Genomic DNA, 17,186 nt, shown 5'->3' on the forward strand with positions numbered 1-17,186 from the left:
GTTGAACATCAACAGCAACCATCAAACCTCGTCCATCATTCTTAAATTGAAAAGATATCATCTGCAGTTTCTCCTCTAGAAACATCCCTTTTGTGCGAATTCATCCACCTCTGCTTCATCCCAATGTTTCAGTGATCAACATCTCATCATGCAGTTTTAATGTTGCTGTTTTCCAAATTTCATTAAATGCAGCACGTCTAAAGCAGTTAAAGGAATGTTCACAGAAAAATTTAAATTCACTCATTATCCACTCACCACTATATCTCAGGGGAAATCAGTGTTGCAGCCGAAACCAATACAATTGAAGTCAATTGTGAGGTAATAAAACAACAGAAAAAACATAACATGCCTCCATACTGCTCGTGTGATGGTATCCAAGTGTCCGCAAGCCCTAAGATTAAAGTACAACTCGAATCGGCGTCATTTACACCGGGTTTTTAACCTAAATGTCCTCTGATATCCTTCTCGGAGGCGCGTTCACGTACACACTTGTACATCGGAAACCCACGCACACACTCCCCCAATTTCCGGTAGTGGACTTTAAGGCTTAAAAAATGGTGTAAATAACCTTGTTTACCCCTGAAACTCCTAAAGTGTCTTGTGGACTCAAACACTTCCATCAGCATAGTGGTGAGTAGATAATGAGGGGTTTTATATTTTTGGGTGAACTATACCTTTAAGCTCCTGCTTTATGCTATATACACTCATTCTAAAAATAAGTTTTCAAGGCTGATAGACAGCCTGCATTGCTGTTTACTTCCTAAACCGCATGCAGACAACCTGGTTGGTGACAAAGCAACCTAATTTCATAAGTGCAAATTGTTGCTTTAGAGGATCCACACTTTGACTTTATCGCCCGATTCCAGAGCTTGAAGTGAGTGACTTTACTCTCAGTATCCCTGCGTGACGTATTAGGTCATGGGTGTTAGGTGCAGCAAAAATCCTGTTAGCCTCCAATCCAAACATGGATTAGCATACAATTTAGTCGCGAGTGGAGTCGGGTGTCTCTGCAAAACGTTTCAAAGCGAAAAGCAAAAGGGGGAAGAAAGAGACGCCGGCAAAAAGAGGAGAAGGAGAGAGGGGAAGTGAGGGGAAGAGAGTGAGATTAATTCCTGAATTCTCAGAGTTACAGAATAAGCGTGCTCGGGTGTGTGCATGTGTGTGCGTGTGTGCGTGTGTGTGTGTGTGTGTCTGTACGTTCGGAAAGTAGACAAGAGTGTTGGGTCAATAATGAGTCAGTCTGAGCTGTGGCAAAGAGTTGTTTGCTTTGAAGTCTCGAAGTAATGAGAGCTTTTTGAAACGCACTTTCACTGCATAGAAGTTATGAGCATGGGTGCGTGTGTGTGTTTGTCTCAGTGCGTGAGGGTGTGTTATTTTGAAAATGTGTGCGTTTGTCAAGAAGAGTTAATCACATCCTCCAGCGGTGCCATGGGAGCGGTCCACGCTGAGAGAGAGAGGGAGAATGAGAACGAGAGCTGCAAACGATCTTTGCTGCCCGGCACTTTTTTAATGCCCCAGCACACAAAAGTTGTGGGCCCATAAATAAACCGTCGAGGCATCTGAGGTGATTTGAAAGATCAGACTTGCAGCAGTCATTAATAAACGAAAGCCAAAAATCAGTTTGCACCAACAGTAGCACCAACTTAAGGATAAATCCCACATAGCTGTGACCAGAGGGCAATAAAATACTTTTACCTGTGTTTATTCAGATTATTTGACAGGACTAGTGCAGTGCCTGTTCTAAACTTGCCTGTTTGCTTGGCCTGTATTAATGCTGGTGCTACTTCAGAATTATTCCTTGTCTTTAGTGAGTCCTCCTCAAGGACTTCTACAATATACTTTGTATTGTTTGTGTGCTTGACATTGTGTGCAGAGCTTTCTATGATTCAGAGTGAAGTTAGAAAACTTTGTGTTCAGATTTTAGAGACAATGTTTTTCATAAAATGAAACTGAATTGGCTTTGTTACTGTTCACCTCTGATGTTATTTTTTCTTGTTGCCGCATCATGGCTATTTCAGAGGTTTCAGACCCAAGTTCACAATTTTTCAAAATAAAAGCTCTGTAATTCAGCTCGATATAAAGCATTGAGATTGATAAAATGAAGATAAAGAGGAAGTGATTCTATGAATGTTGCTATGACGGAGATCAGCACGCGGGACTCCCGTGAACATCTGTGTTAGTCCAATATGGTGTAATAAAGATAATCAGATTATCCAAATGATCCGACAGGGATTTTGCAGTTTCACCCAGTTGCTGACTGCTGCTGTAGTTTATCCTGTAGATGAAGTTGGTCCACAGACTGAAGACTGTCGTGTGTGTGTGTGTGTGTGTGTGTGTGTGTGTGTGTGTGTGTGTGTGTGTGTGTGTGTGTGTGTGTGTGTGTGTGTGTGTGTGTGTGTGTGTGTGTAGTGTTTAATCTACAATCCCATGGTGGGACATCTAAGGTAATCTTTTAAGTAAACAACAAATGTGCCGAACAGGTCGACAGGAGAACTAAACATGAATAAACATTAGAAATAAACCTATTCTTCATGAACCAAATTCCCCGTCTCACTCACACAAACTCTCCTGCACATTCTACGCTCAAGCTTAGCAGCAAATATTGCATTGTATATTCACAACATTACACTTTGTCATGTCCCTGCTCAGTGCATAATTTCTGTCAGGTTACTGTGCCTAATTTCTTGATAAATCACCGAGCTTGGGCACTTAATCACACACTCTCTCCAACACACACACACACACACACACACACACACACACACACACACACAATATGCAGGCACACATGTCATACTCATGTCACCCACATAAATCACAAACTCCACAAATCACAAAAAGCAGATACACATACGTATGACAGATGGGGTTCAGTGTCAGAGAGATGCTGTGTTTGTCACACGTGTGACAGATTTACAATATGGTCCAGGGATGTGTAATTCTGAACGTGGGTGTGTTTGTGTGGTATGAGTGTGTGAGAAATGTGTGTGAGGTCATTTATTGCACAACTTAGTCCTTCAGAGGATCATTGGAAATCAAATGAATACATTTGAACAAATCGTATTGCAATGACACCATAGGTGCTCCAAGGGAATGCTACTGTCCAATTTCCAATTTTTGTTTTTTACATTTACATGATTACATTTTACATTTTTTGCAGCAATAAATGAGATGCTCCTCTTGGAGAAACGGGTAAAATGAATGCATCATCCATTCCCATTCAGCGTAAACAGGAAGAGACAGCGAGATGAAGATGAGCGTTTGAAAAAGTTCAGTCGACATCAAACCAATATCAGGCGTGTGAAGCTGCCTTGATGTTTCTCCCAGTTTCTCTCTGAAGCTCACCTGTTCTCAGACAGGGAGAGATGGAGGTGCACTGAGATAGCCTGTCTCGGTGCAAAGGGCGAACAACAGTATTTTAATGAGACGGAGAGGTATTAGCCACAGCAGCCTCTTACAGTTCTCTGCGCCGTTTGCAATAAATGTCGCAGAATAAAGGTCAGTTCCTAAATAACCAGAACCACAGGCGGTGAAGATAAAGAACGCCGGAGTGAGAGGCAAATTATCCCTGTAAGCATAGATACGTCATGTGTGACTAAAGTGCTTGTAAAACGGAAAATCTGAGTGTGAAATCAGAGAGAGTGAAAAGGATTGGCAATGTTTAGTTGCGTCGTCGCCGTGCCCCGCCGGCCACCCACCTCTCAGCATGAGCAACCTTTTACAATTTTTCCCATAATTGCTGTCTGGCATTCGTGCCCTCAGACACACACACACACACACACACACACACACACACACACACACACACACACACACACACACACACACACACACACACACACACACACACACACACACACACACACACACACACACACACACACACACACCTCATTTGTTGCGGCGGTAAATGCTTGTTACCTCAGAGTCCCATGACCTTCAACTAACCATCCAGTGATGGTGAGAGCAACAGGCAAAATAGTTGCCTGGCAACCTGATTCTTGGGGTTGTGTTAGAGTTTGAGTGTGAAGGAGAAAGAGGTGGTGGGTGTAAAATGGACCAGCGGGAACATATGATTAGTTTAAAATTCAAGGTTTCGGGATAAACAACATACACTCTATATTAAGATGAACAACATGGCTGCTGCAGTTTAAGTCATAAACCCTGCCTCCTCCTTTGTTAGTAGATGGGACATGGACCAAACTAAAAAGTCAAAGTACACGTCCAGTCATTTTAGGAAGTTCTGATCACAGTCCAAGTGTTCATTTTTACAGAACCTGGTTTTAATTAGTTATTTGATGCTATAGAAATGGGGTGAAATGTTGTCATTGACTGGACTGAGTTGTGTGCATGTTTCTGCAGCACCTCGTAACCACTCCATCCTCTGCTCCATCCCCTAATCGCTACTGTGCAGGCTCTGGCTCCAAATAGCGTCTTTGCTGCAAGATGGGAGGAGCTTGAGATGCATTGTCCATCTTTATATACAGTCTACAGTGTACACTGAACGAGCACACCTGGACTGAGGATATGGTGCAAACTACTCCAAAGACTTCAGGCCTCCAACCGGTGTCTGATTTGGTGTTGATGTACCATTTAATTAACCCATTAAACCTGATTGATTGTCTGGTTGAGCAGACATTACAAACAAATGCTGGATTTTCTAAAGTTTTCAAGGATACCAAGTTTGTCAGGCTGAAATCTGAGCAAACAAAAGTTGTTCTGAATAACTTATATAAATATCTTAAGATCAATGAAGAGAGGGATCACGCTGATGTTCAGGATATGATACTGTCAGACTGTGTGTAAGGAAGGAAAAATAGGGGAAATCTGTGTTGAGGCATTAAGGTACTTTACATAAAGAGGCAATCAGTGTGAAATCTATGGCTGTGACTGGCTTTTTAATAGATTTAATATATATACTGTCCTCTATAAGTTAGATTTTTCAAGGGGCTTTAGGACAAGACATATCACACAGAATGCATCAATGATTCAGGGTTCGGTGACAATGCTCATTTGTGTGTGTGTGTCTGCGCGTGTGTCTGCGCGTGTGTGTGGATAAATAGATTAAGTGGAAAAGAGAAAGGGTGGGATGGCGGAGACTAGAAGGCAGCTACCTTTGAACCGCTGTGAGTCAGAGGATCCAGCTTTCTATTAGACCTCGGTGTCGTGCCAGGATACAGGAGTCAGGGGAGGACACAGGACTGTGCCCAGTTCAGCCCACCTCTCTCCCTCCACCTCTCCATCTGTCTCCCTCTTGTTGCCTCTCTCCTTTTGTTACTTTCCTGTCATCACCCTCTGTTTCTCCTCCTAGCTGCTCTCATTCCTTTTTTGTCTTCCTGAGCTTGCATCTGTTTCTCCCTCCTCTCTTTCTGCCTCAACCCCTCCATTCCTCAGCCTCTCCCTCTCCTCCTCTGCAGTCTAACTCTACTGATTCACACTTTCTCCCATGTGCTCACACTCACCGCAGTCTAACCCGTTTTCCACGGCTTAGCCGTGGCCCCCAGACGGTAAAGCAATGATAGGACATGTCTCCATTATCTTCTATCATCGCATACACTTTGCTTTCAGAGGTTGCCAATTATCTTAATGCTAAATTGAATTTTGGTTCCAGCTCTGTGGTTGTTGTTGACTCTCACTATTCATTTCTATGAAAAGGGCTTTGCTCCAATCACTGCTAAACTAATACAGATACAAAGTCATCGGCTTGGCAGTAATTATGCTTGTGCATTTGTTAGTTGTATTAATTAGCTTTTCCTGCAAGGACATTAGGATATTCACTAAGCTGAGACTCAATGCAAGCGCAGTGCTTCATGGTGTATGTGGACCGCTGTATGTGCCTGTGTGGGGGCTGTGTATTTGTCGGTGTCCTTCAGTGTCCACAAGACATTTTTGACTTCCCACGTGTTTGTAAACTCAAGGAAACCAACTCTGAAATGTAGTTTCTCTGAGTGAGAGTTTCATTTTTCAGTGAGTCATGTCCAAGAGGCAGAAGTTAGGAGGTAGAGTGGGTTGTCCATTTACCAGAGGGTCGTTGGTTGGATCCCCGTGCAAGCAGTGTGTGAATGTGTGATGGAAATAAAAGCACAGCATATTTGAGCACTGTATGAATGTGTGTGTGAATGGGTGACTGCGGCTTGTATTGAGTGGTCGATAAGACCAGAGAAGTGCTGTATAATTACAGTCCATTAACCAAAGAAGGCAGAAGTTTACACACAACTGAAATCACATCTCTTTTGTTGAATCAATTATCCCGATCTCCCATCAGCTCAAGTTACTGTTTATCATACGTTTTTAGGAACATTTAGTATTTTTATCGATGCAATCAGTCAGTTTGTCTTTGCTTTCAGCTACTTAGACAATTGTTTTTTTCAGTTGAACATTTCAAATTCACTGTGAACCTTGTTTCACATCCCCCTAAATTCCAAACATTGCTTTCATCATTCCAATTGTACTTAAATGATCTGCATATGTGCCGTCCACTTGTGCGTCTAGGAGAAATCCTAGTTCTACACTTTTTGTGTACTGAAAATATTGTCTGCAAATATTGTCCATGAAAAAAGATAAAACCGACACAGAGCCGGCTCCGTACTGTGTTGTGGCCTCAATTACAACTTAAATCAACAGTAAATATTAGAGCCCTAAGTTTCTAACCCACCAAACAAATTGAACAGGTAAAAAACACTCCTTTACCCTTTTACCTGAAAGGGCTGCCTCAATATAAACTTTGGCTCCTTCACTTTTGAAGGAGAATAGCGACATGAGGTACATGGAGGGTTTTATCTCCAAACCTCAACAGATACTGTTCTGTGATTTATCAATATTGAATCAGTGAAAAAACACCTCTCGGTGCACGAAACTGCTGCTGTTGTACTTGAGATTCTTCCTTGAGATTCTTTTAAAATATTTACTCCTCCTTAAATTTTTTCTTAGCTGAAAGTTTCAAAGGTGAACCTTGGTGGATGATGAGTTTGGTGTGTGTTTGTTTTGCAGGATGGATACTCCCAGTATCACTTCGTAGGCTCGGCCTCAACGATAGAGCGAGACAGACAGAGGCCCTACTCCTCCTCCCGAACTCCTTCCGTCTCCCCCGTCAGGACGTCCCCAAATAACCGCTCAGGTGAGGAACACATTACACTTATTATTTATGTGTTGGTGTATGTGTGCGTTTTCCTTCCATTACCTCTCTCTTAACAAACTGCTAGAATTTGAAGTTCCAGTTTGTAAGATTATTTAGCGGTGACACCATCACCACACGCTTCCCTTTCAAACCTCTGGGTGAACATGAAAGCAAAGTAAAAACATTAAAGGCCTTCTATAGAGCCAGTGTTTGGTTTGTCCTTTCTGGGCTACTGTAAAAGCATGATGCTGCAACATGGCAGATTTGTTTCGGCTACCAATCGTTATTTATGACAAAAGTCCTGCTTGTAGGACGATGACTTCAGGTCAGCAATAGACCATAGTTAAGGTGCATGTCCCTCTAGACAGACAGACACAATAGCATCACGAATTGGCAGTAAAATAATTAAGACGTTGGCCTGTAGCTTCAACTTTTGCCAATCGATCAGACTTTCCATCGAGGCTCCGAAGCTGTTAACATCAGCGTTCACCATCTGCAGGCTCTCATGCAAATAAAGTGTGATTATCATTAGCCTGTAGCTCGAGCCCGCCGGCCTTCATGCTTCGTAAAGGGTGCATTAGCATTAGCTGTTAGCATCAGTGGTAGGAGATGCCTTGAGCTGTGATTTCTCCACACCAGGCTTAGCAAGCTGATGAGGCAGAAAAGTACTTTTCCTTCCTCCCAGCTTAGAGAGGTCTTCAAGGAGAGAGGCAGGGAAAAACTGTGTGTGTGTGTGTGTGTGTGTGTGTGTGTGTGTGTGTGTGTGTGTGTGTGTGTGCGTGCGTGCGTGCGTGTGTGTGGAGACAGTAAAAGAGGGAGGGATGAGATAAACAGAGAGGGAGATAAAGAGAAAAAGCAAGGAGGCAAGAAGAATTAGGGATTGAGGGATGGTTAATGCCGAGGCGAGCAAGTAAAGGATGAGGATTTGACTTTGGCCAGTGACATTGAAAATTAAAGCATTAGGCTCAGAGAGGCCGTGGTTAACAGTGAGTTTAGAACAGCTATGGGGGCGTTCTTCTCTAAGGGGCGTTCTTAGACATGACGTGCTGAAAACCCCTAAAACATGGCCTGAAGGTTGTTTTTGCTTTTATAAAATGGTTACTACATATTCACAGTGAAGTTGCGTAAAATAAACACATATAAATGTATAAATGTATTGATAACACATAACGATTCGTCCGCCAAGCAATGCAGTCCTTCAGCAACACAGTGATAACCAATGCAACAGAGAGAAAGAATGCTTAAAGATTAGAGGGATTACATCGCCATTAATTGTGCAACTGTTTAAGTCGTGTTGTCCTTTATGCTGGTATACGTTTGATTCTGAGTGGTGTTATATTGCTCCAGCATCTTGGGCGTCAGTAGCTGCCTTCAGACATGCACTGAACTTTAAATAACCCCCCCGACATTATCCGGAGCAGCTGCATGTGAGAACGCAAATGTCCGAGTGAGAGGCTGAGGACTTTCTCCGGAGTTTCTCCTGCCAGCCCCCTATAGAAACTCTGGAGAAGGTCCTAGTGAGGAAACAGCAGGAGATCCTTCGCAGGGTTCACCGCAAGCGAGTGGGAGTGTTGTCTTACACATAGAAGACACCGACAAAGATGTTAAGGGAGCTTTTGGTGATAAGAGCCGATACGCTGGGGTTGATGTGCTGTATAAAGCACTTGGTGGATCTCTGCAGTGGAGTTAATACGTTACATCTTGCCTCTGCCTGCTGCACCATCCCTCACCTAAACGCTCTGAACAGTGTTGTCATGAACACGTCTGACTGGAGACTCTCCTGCTGCATTGTTTATGTGTAAAAGGGAGAAAGTCCAGACTCTATTTCGCTGACAACCTCCAGAGTTCGTGTCTGAAAACGGCTTTAGATTGCAGGGGAAATTCACTTTGTCACCCCCTTGATGTCACGGTTAACGTACCGTAGATCGTGGCTCTAGTTTGTCAGCTTAAAGTGGAGGTAAAAGTGCGGTGAAGTGGGCGGCAGCAACAAAGTATTTGTCCAACAAAGCGACAGAACACAGCAAGTTCCCTGAATGCCCAAACATAAATCCTTACAGGCTCTTCTTGTTTCTCTCATTGTACATTCCCTGAATGTATAAATTACTGCTGCATTGACTCAAAGGTGTGTTTTTGTATTTATGAAGTATTTTACAGCTGCTTTGAACAAAGCACAGTCAATCATAATCAGGAACTGGAATTATCCGTTTTATAAAAAGAGATCACAATGTGTGGATGTGCAGGAGTTTGGGGTAAAATGGCTGGAAATGACTCCCATGCTTCCCCCCCACCCTTTGACTTTACGCTCATCTAGCCCTCGTTCACCCGTTTCATACTTCTCCTCCTCCTCCTCTTTGCAGTAATCCTACTTTCTTCTCACCTCTCCCTCTGATCTCTCACTCTGTGCAGACTGCCTCAATGTTCGCGCACACACACACTCACATATACACAAACCCTCATGCATCCATATCTCCTCTCTGCATACGCTCCAGACTGCAATCCAGCCCCTTAGAGACGGATCAAAGCAGGAGGAGTAATGATGGTGTGCAGGCACAGTAAGAGAGGGGGAGTGAAAGAGTTGGTGTGAGGAAAGAGTGATAGAACAGATAGAGAGAGACGAAGGGGAGGTTGCAGGCTGCTCGGATGGCAGAGAGACACAGGGAGATGCAGAGGGGAGAGCGAGACCTTTGCATCCATCATTACCCCCGCAGGGTCCTGCTGTGTTTTGCACTGATAAAACAAGTCTCCCAAGCTCTCATACCCAGCGGTTTCAAGGCAGGTCCCCACGGTAACCGTTACCACTAGCGATGACTCCGTCTCTGGGGGAGTCGTGTGTGTGTGACAGCTTTGAGCGTCCACCTTAATGGAATGTGCCGCGAAAGGTGTCAAATGAGAATAATTAAATATCAAAGGTGTCAAAAACAATCGCTCTCCCTGTTTCTTTTGTTGCACTAAACGTTTTGCAATTTCATTCACCATGAGCAAACCGAATCATGTGGGGGGGGTCCGGGGGGGATAAGAGGTTACAATGCTTCTTTGCTGTCGAACATTAAAAATATGTTGTCCTTTAGTATTCAAATACATAAAGTGAGCTTTCTAGACACTCTTTATTCTTTAGTCTTATGTGAGTTCTACCCCGTTGCTATTACATCGGGGTATATGAGAAATCCAACAAAGGCTTTTTGTGCTGATGTTTTTTTGCAGAAACGTGGGAAACATTTATGCTTCTGCAACTGAGAGCAGTGTTCTCCAAATGCGTGCACGTGTTAGGACAGATATTAATACACACACATATTCAGTATTGATGCACATGTGTTTCTCTCCTGCAGCTACAGTTCCACAAACATCCACAGTTCTCAAAGTCAGGTTGAATGGGTCCAAAGAGAAATATCCTTCTCTTCTGCCTGTAAAGGTTATATAGATAAATGTACTGTAAAAAAAATACACAGTGGATAGTTGCAGGAATGTTTAGCTAAGCAAACTGAAGGGGCTGATAACACAGGTAGGCAGGATTCTGGCAATTCAGTGTGTCAAGATAAGAGCAACTTAGTAAGCATTTCTGTGCCATGGGGGGATTACATTGTGACATGCTGGGTGTGTGTGGAAAAGAGAGAGAGGGAGATTGAATGTACAGTGTGTGTGCATGCATGTTTATGTATGAGCACTGCAGCCACATGTGCAGTGATCCCTCCAGTTTGGTAAAAAATACATTTGGTCTAAAAGCTTGAGAAAGTGACAGGAAGAGGGAAAAAAAGGGTTCGAAGAGGTAAAATACATTTGCAAGTCAGATAGCAATATATAATTAATAATGTTAAATAATAATAGTAAATAATAACTAGAGTGGCTCTTAGCAGAGCGCATTCTTCCGCAAAGGCCCAACAGTCCCCTTAAATTCAATCAAGCTTCACCGCATTGCACACACGCCTGATGATTTTCATCAAGATCCACACATTTTTCCCTGGGAAATCAGTGAAATTCTCTAAAAACTCATTAAGTGATAAAAAAAGATTCATGGATCTGCCTGCTGGGAGTTGGTGTGCTGAGGGGGCTGCAGCACCTCCTATTGGCACAGTGCTGTCACTGCAAATTTTCAATATTTGGTTTAATCTGGGAACATTCAGTGTGTTTTCCGCAGAGCCTTTCCAAAGCACAAATGTAGAATATGACTTAGTGAAATGAAAGGATCATGGATTTTAGTGGCTGTAAAAGTGGGTTAGAAAAACTGGTTTCTTTATTTATCCTTTTCATTCTTTATTTATGCTGTTCATTCTCTGTTCATTCTTTATTACCAGAGATGTGTTCAGGTACAATTTATCGTTAGCCAGGGAGTCTTGATCAAGATGGGAATGATATAATTGCCTGAAGTCTAAAAGTTTGTTGCCTGTTGTAGTGTAAAATGTTCTAAAATTGGTTTACAATAGTAAACAACTCAAATGAATACAATACAACCATGAAAGCTGCCCAGCTGTGCTGCATTTAACAAGAAGGCATTATATAGGCTTTGTCTCAGCACCCCAACTCTGAGTGAGTTCCAGTACCCCTGCCCTGGATTCAGATATGCCAAAATGTACCCATACTGCACCCTTCCACCAAGGCCCAACAGTCCCCTTATGAAACCACATTTAAATTCAGTAGATCCAGATTTTTGTTTGGATCTGCACACACAAATATCAATCCCCCAAACATGTCTGGTTATATTCATCAAGATCCATGAATTCTTCTCTGAGAAATAAATGAAAATGTTGTAAAACATCCCATCTTGTAAAGTTAAAAGTGAAACTAATTCATGGATCCACACCAACAATCACTGGGTTCTTCCCTGACCCATAACACATCCTTCCACCAAGTTCCGTGGTAATCTGACCTGTAGTTTTTTCTGAATCTTGCTTCCAAACAAACCAACAAACAAATGGATATGGGTGAAAACATAACCTCCTTGGCGCAGGTTAAACTATCGCTGTATTTCCAAGCAGGTGATACCAGTGTTTTTTTGACAAAACATCAGTCTAGTTAACAACTTCAATCTTTTGAAACAGATAACATTAACATGGCATTACAACTACAGCATTACAGTTTTCAGTGGAGAGCAGCTGACTGCTGCTGAATCTTTTTTCCAGCTGCTAATGTCTAGTTTACCACTTTCAGACCTGGATGTTCCTCATGAGCTTTAAACACAGAAAGTGGAAATTGAGGAAACGTGCCAAATGTTGATATATTTAAATAATGTGTCTAAAAGCTGATGTATATGCAGTGTGTGTGTGTGTGTGTGTGTGTGTGTGTGTGTGTGTGTGTGTGTGTGTGTGTGTGTGTGTGTGTGTGTGTGTGTGTGTGTGTGTGTGTGTGTGTGTGTGTGTGTGTGTGTGAATTCCCAGAAGTCCTTTAACAAGCCGAAGGTGACCCTTAATGCTGACGGGCTAAATGATGAATAATGACTGTGCACCTTAAAAAAGACACACACACACACGCACATGCACATACACATGATAAGTAATAAACCCAGCAGCCCAGCAGTGTGTGCCCTTATGTGTATGCTTATACTGTGTATAATATATATATGTGTGTGTGTATGTGTGTGTGTTTGCGTGTGTGTGTTTGTGTGTGTGCACGTTTAGCGAGCGCACCAGCCTCCCCCAGAGAGATGATGTGTCTGAAGGAACGTAAGATGGACTACGATTCCACGGCAACCAACGCTGGTTTCCATAGCAACAAAGGCGAGCACACATCCCGGAAAGACGGCATGGCAGGTGTGTGCATGTGTGTGTGTGAGTGTGAGTGTGTGCGTGTGTGTGTGTGAGATGGAGAGACAGAGAAGAATTAAATTATTCTATTTTATCCCTCTCTTTATCTTTCTTTCTCTTCTATTTTCATTCCCTGATTCTCCTCTGACTCCTCTTATCTGTCTCTTTTTCAACCTCAAACTATTTTTCTTTTCCCTCTCACATACTTTTATTTTTTGGGGTTTCTCTTTCTCTCTCTCTTCCATTGTTTTGTTTATCTAATGCTCTCTTTTATTTTCTTTCATTCTCTCTCTCCCAATATTCTCATGAGGTCACTGTGGACAAACTAATTACCTTTTGTTGTTCTTTGAATTATTATTATCAGCAGTAGAAGTGAAACTAGATCTTCAATCATTCGTTGACATAAAAGGTTTGTGTTTCTCTTTTCTTCTTATCTTTCGTGCATCCAGTTCAAGTATCATGCGGGACGTCTACATTGTTCCGAAACTCTTACCTGACTGCCAGTGATGATATCAAGCAAAACCAGGTGAGTTAACACTCTGTAAATGCAGCCTTACACATTTATAAGTAGACACAGTCGCAGTACAGCACAGCAGGTTTTAGCAGTGTGTGTGTCATCAGGGTTGGCATAAATTGGCATAATGTCATGACAAGATGGTTAATACCAGACGTAGCAACAGACGTAGCAACAGGATGGAAGAGGCACAGAAAAGTGTCTCGTCATGATAAGTCACACACTGGATGTGTGGATGTGTCTGGATGGGCAGGAACAAAGTTGTTCGGAAAGGATGACGCAGACACTAATAAGTTCACATCTGTTTGCTGACTGGGTCTTTTCAGTCCCGACGCAGCCCTTTCCGTAAGAAGATAACCAGCATCAGCCTCAGCTACCAGTGTATAACGTGGATCAATCAATCAAAAGCGTCACTGACCCTGTTGTCTTTGCTGTGCAGTTAAATTTAGCATTTGACAATGATACAACTTGCTCATGTTTAGGAGACAAGCTACTATTGGAGCTTCTCGTCTGTAGCCTAGCTCTTTCTACAACTAACATGCCCAGTGTATGTGAGTGTGGTCGCGATATATGCATTTTCAAGCATGTTAGTATGAACGGGGAATAACACTGATAGGAATCCAAAACGTTGGTGTGGACAGAGGTCGTTTTAGTTTGAAAACGCCGCTTTCAAATGAACAATGTGGTATGGCTGTAGCCTGAAACTACACACAAGACACACACTAACACACAAAACTAGCCTGTGGAAGTTAAATTGTCCCCTTCAATACCTGCATGTAATAGAGAATTCACAGCATGAGTCCCTTCCCACTTGATACCAATCTGAGCTGTTTTACCTTTACTGCCTGCCTCTCGTAATGTTCTCCACCATGTGCAACCGGCCCATCTGTCCTCTCTCCATTTCTCACCTTTTTTCTCTTCCCTCTTTTCACTTTGCTCCCTGCACACTCATTTCTACCACTCTCCATTGTTGCCTGCTACACCTCGCCCTCACCTCACCGGCTTTCTCCTTCCCCACCCACTCTACCATCACCACCGGTCCCTCACCAGATTCCAGCCCAGCCCTGCGTTGTGCCCCCCCAGCCCCAGCAGGACAGCCCGTCAGCAGCCGTGCTAAAAGACTACGACCCCTACCCCGCCCCTCCTTCCTTCCCGCAGCCGCCGCAGCCTCCCCCTCACAGCCAGAGCCGGAGCTTCGACGAGGCCTACTACGAGGACCAGGGGCCACCGCCTCCTCCGTCCCAGCCACAGCCACAGGTACAAGTGCAAGTACAGGCCCAGCCTCAGGCCCAACCCCAGCAGCCGCCGAGCTCAACCGTGCCGCCCCGGGACCCGCGGGAGGACCTGCGCATGCATCTGGGCCTCAAATCCACTGGCAACTACGTGGACTTCTACTCAGCCTCTCGGCCGTACAGCGAACTGAACTATGAGACCAGCCACTACCCAGCCTCGCCTGACTCCTGGGTCTAGTCAGACAATAATGGGGGAGGGGGACAAGAGAGATTCTGTGTATGCTTGTGTGAAAGGGATTATTTTTTACAAGCGATCAGCAGCAGATGAACCGAAGGTGACAGCGATGGCGTTTTGAAAAGGTATCTTGTAGCCGAAGGCAGGAAATTAGTGCTCCTTTAAAATAAGATGAAAGACCGATTTGGGAAAGGAGTGAAGTCAGGTGGAGTGACAATGAGAGTCTGTGCATGTGCATGCCAACATTTTCCTTTTCTTTTTAAGACCACTTTATTTCTTCAAAGTCAGCTCCATTGTAACGTCGAGTGGATAAGGAGCAAGTGGGAGTAGATATGAAGTGTGGTGGAAGTGTGAGAGACAAGTGGGCCGGGGAATACAGAGAGAAAACGACCAGGCACAGAGAGTACACCGAGGCCTGGAGAGGAGGACAGAAAAGGGATGGAGAAATAATTGGAAGCAGATGACTCTATAGAAGTGTGAAGACCATTTTGATAAAGAAAGAGGGAGGCAAAGAGGAGAGGCAAAGATGGCATCAGGGTTCTCGAGGAGGTCCGGAAGAATACAAGCACAGAGGAAGATGAAAGCACATCAGACATGTTGTGGATGTTTACCATTTCACCCCAGTGACAAAACGTAGCACTGCTTTTATCCCCCGTCTTTTTGTTCCGATGGCCTTGCTGCCTACAGAGACGTCTGAATTTGTTTTCAAGGAATGTCATCTTCAAGAGACTTCTTTTATCACATCATTCTTTTACATGTTTTTTTTATTTGTACTTTTTCTAAATTTTCACTTAAAAAAAAAAAAAAAGGTGATATAGTGTGTATATTACACGTTTTTTGATGAAAATAAGATTTTTTTTCCATGACTGAAACAACAAAAAGCAACAAAAATCAGTCAGCTGCAAAAGCAGAAAACACAGAAGTCGTCAGGATGGATTGCCAGTGGATACCTTTGCTTTTTGCCCTTTCCGAGCCCGAGAGGGAGCCTTGCAATATTCGTGTTTCTCTCTCTCTCCATCAAGTTAATTTTGATTGTTGTGGACGTGCTCAAAACGTCAAAAGCAGTTCTCGGCTGCCAGAGCACGAGACAGGCAGAGCCGCTCCCAAGCTCCCAGTCAACACAAGTTCTTTTTCACTGCCTCAAGAAAATACGTGTGTGTCCGGAGCCCTTCGGAAAGGGTCGTCTTTTCCTTTTTTGGGGAGCAAATTTATTGGACCGTGTAATTTTTCAGCGGTTTCTCATCAACAGTAAAAAAAACATAAGAACTCATCTGTCCAACAAGAGCCACCATAGATATTGTACATGTCCTTGTACAGTAGAGAAAGACTGAGAGAGACGTGACATTGTGCCAAACTTTGACACCTCCTGTGCACCCGTCCTGTGGGAATTTAAAGGGACATTCTGTCGAAGTTTACAGACAATGACCGGATGACTCCCTCTGCTGTTTGTAACTTTTATTTTCTTGTGTTGATCAGGTGAGAACATAAGTTATTGCTGGGGATCATGGGTAACATCTCCCTCCCATAGATGTACAGACCTGCCTCTCTGTGTTTGCTGAGCATGTGTGGGCGCGTGGACACGTGTGTGTGTGCGTGCGTGTGTGGGTGTGTGTGACCGTATGTGTGGCCCATGTGTGTACACGTAAACTTGAGCGAGCGTATCTATGCATGCATGTGTGTAGTAGTGTGCGTATGCCTCCGTTGCGTGTATGTGCGTTCCTGTACAAATCAGTGTCCGAACAAGGCATTCCTACCGACAGTTTGTCCAGTTTTACAACCATGAAAAACCAAGGTAAAAATCACTAGAATGAAGTGTTGATATAGAATGACAAATGTATAAATCTATGAATATAAATATAAATATATATATAATTTTTATGTGCAGATGTCATTGTCACTAAATGCAACAAATGTTAGCGGAGAAAAAAAAAAAGATTATGTGGTGTACAACAGGTTCACTTTGACCTAAACGTGGAAACTGCTGATCCCCCCTTCAACAACCCCCCACCCCAACCCCTCAATCGAGACAAAAGACAAATCCCACCTGAGGACGCTCAGGCTCTGGTGCGAGTTGTGTGTTGTTGTGTGTCCATGCTTCTTAGATGACCGTGCTGAGAGAGGACCGTACTTGAACACAAGGATAAATAAAGACTCTTTGCAATCAAACACCCTTCTCCCCTGTTAATGAACTTCTAGGCTGCATCCACACTCACTTAAAGGATGGTTTCCTTCATTTGTGTCTTTCTTATCACACGGATGTTTGTTCAAGTGTTTGTTTTCCTGGTAGCTTTCATTTTAATTAGTCAGTCGTGTTATGAAAACGTAATAATTGACAGCTGAGAGTTATCGAACA

At 43.4% G+C, this 17,186-nt stretch overlaps 1 protein-coding gene across 1 annotated transcript in view; it reads left to right on the forward strand.

Annotated features, from left to right (window-relative positions):
* The window catches only part of ctnnd2a (catenin (cadherin-associated protein), delta 2a), a 244,656-nt gene extending 227,825 nt beyond the window's left edge, over positions 1 to 16,831 (forward strand). The window contains 4 exon segments of the mRNA XM_035143145.2: positions 6,991 to 7,117; positions 12,727 to 12,858; positions 13,302 to 13,378; positions 14,417 to 16,831. Of these exon segments, the coding sequence (XP_034999036.2) occupies positions 6,991 to 7,117; positions 12,727 to 12,858; positions 13,302 to 13,378; positions 14,417 to 14,836 (756 nt within the window). The 3' untranslated portion in view covers positions 14,837 to 16,831.
* Positions 16,832 to 17,186: the final 355 nt, after the last annotated feature.

This window comes from Hippoglossus stenolepis, chromosome 19 (genome assembly GCF_022539355.2).
Source record: "Hippoglossus stenolepis isolate QCI-W04-F060 chromosome 19, HSTE1.2, whole genome shotgun sequence".
Classification (NCBI taxonomy): domain Eukaryota; kingdom Metazoa; phylum Chordata; class Actinopteri; order Pleuronectiformes; family Pleuronectidae; genus Hippoglossus; species Hippoglossus stenolepis.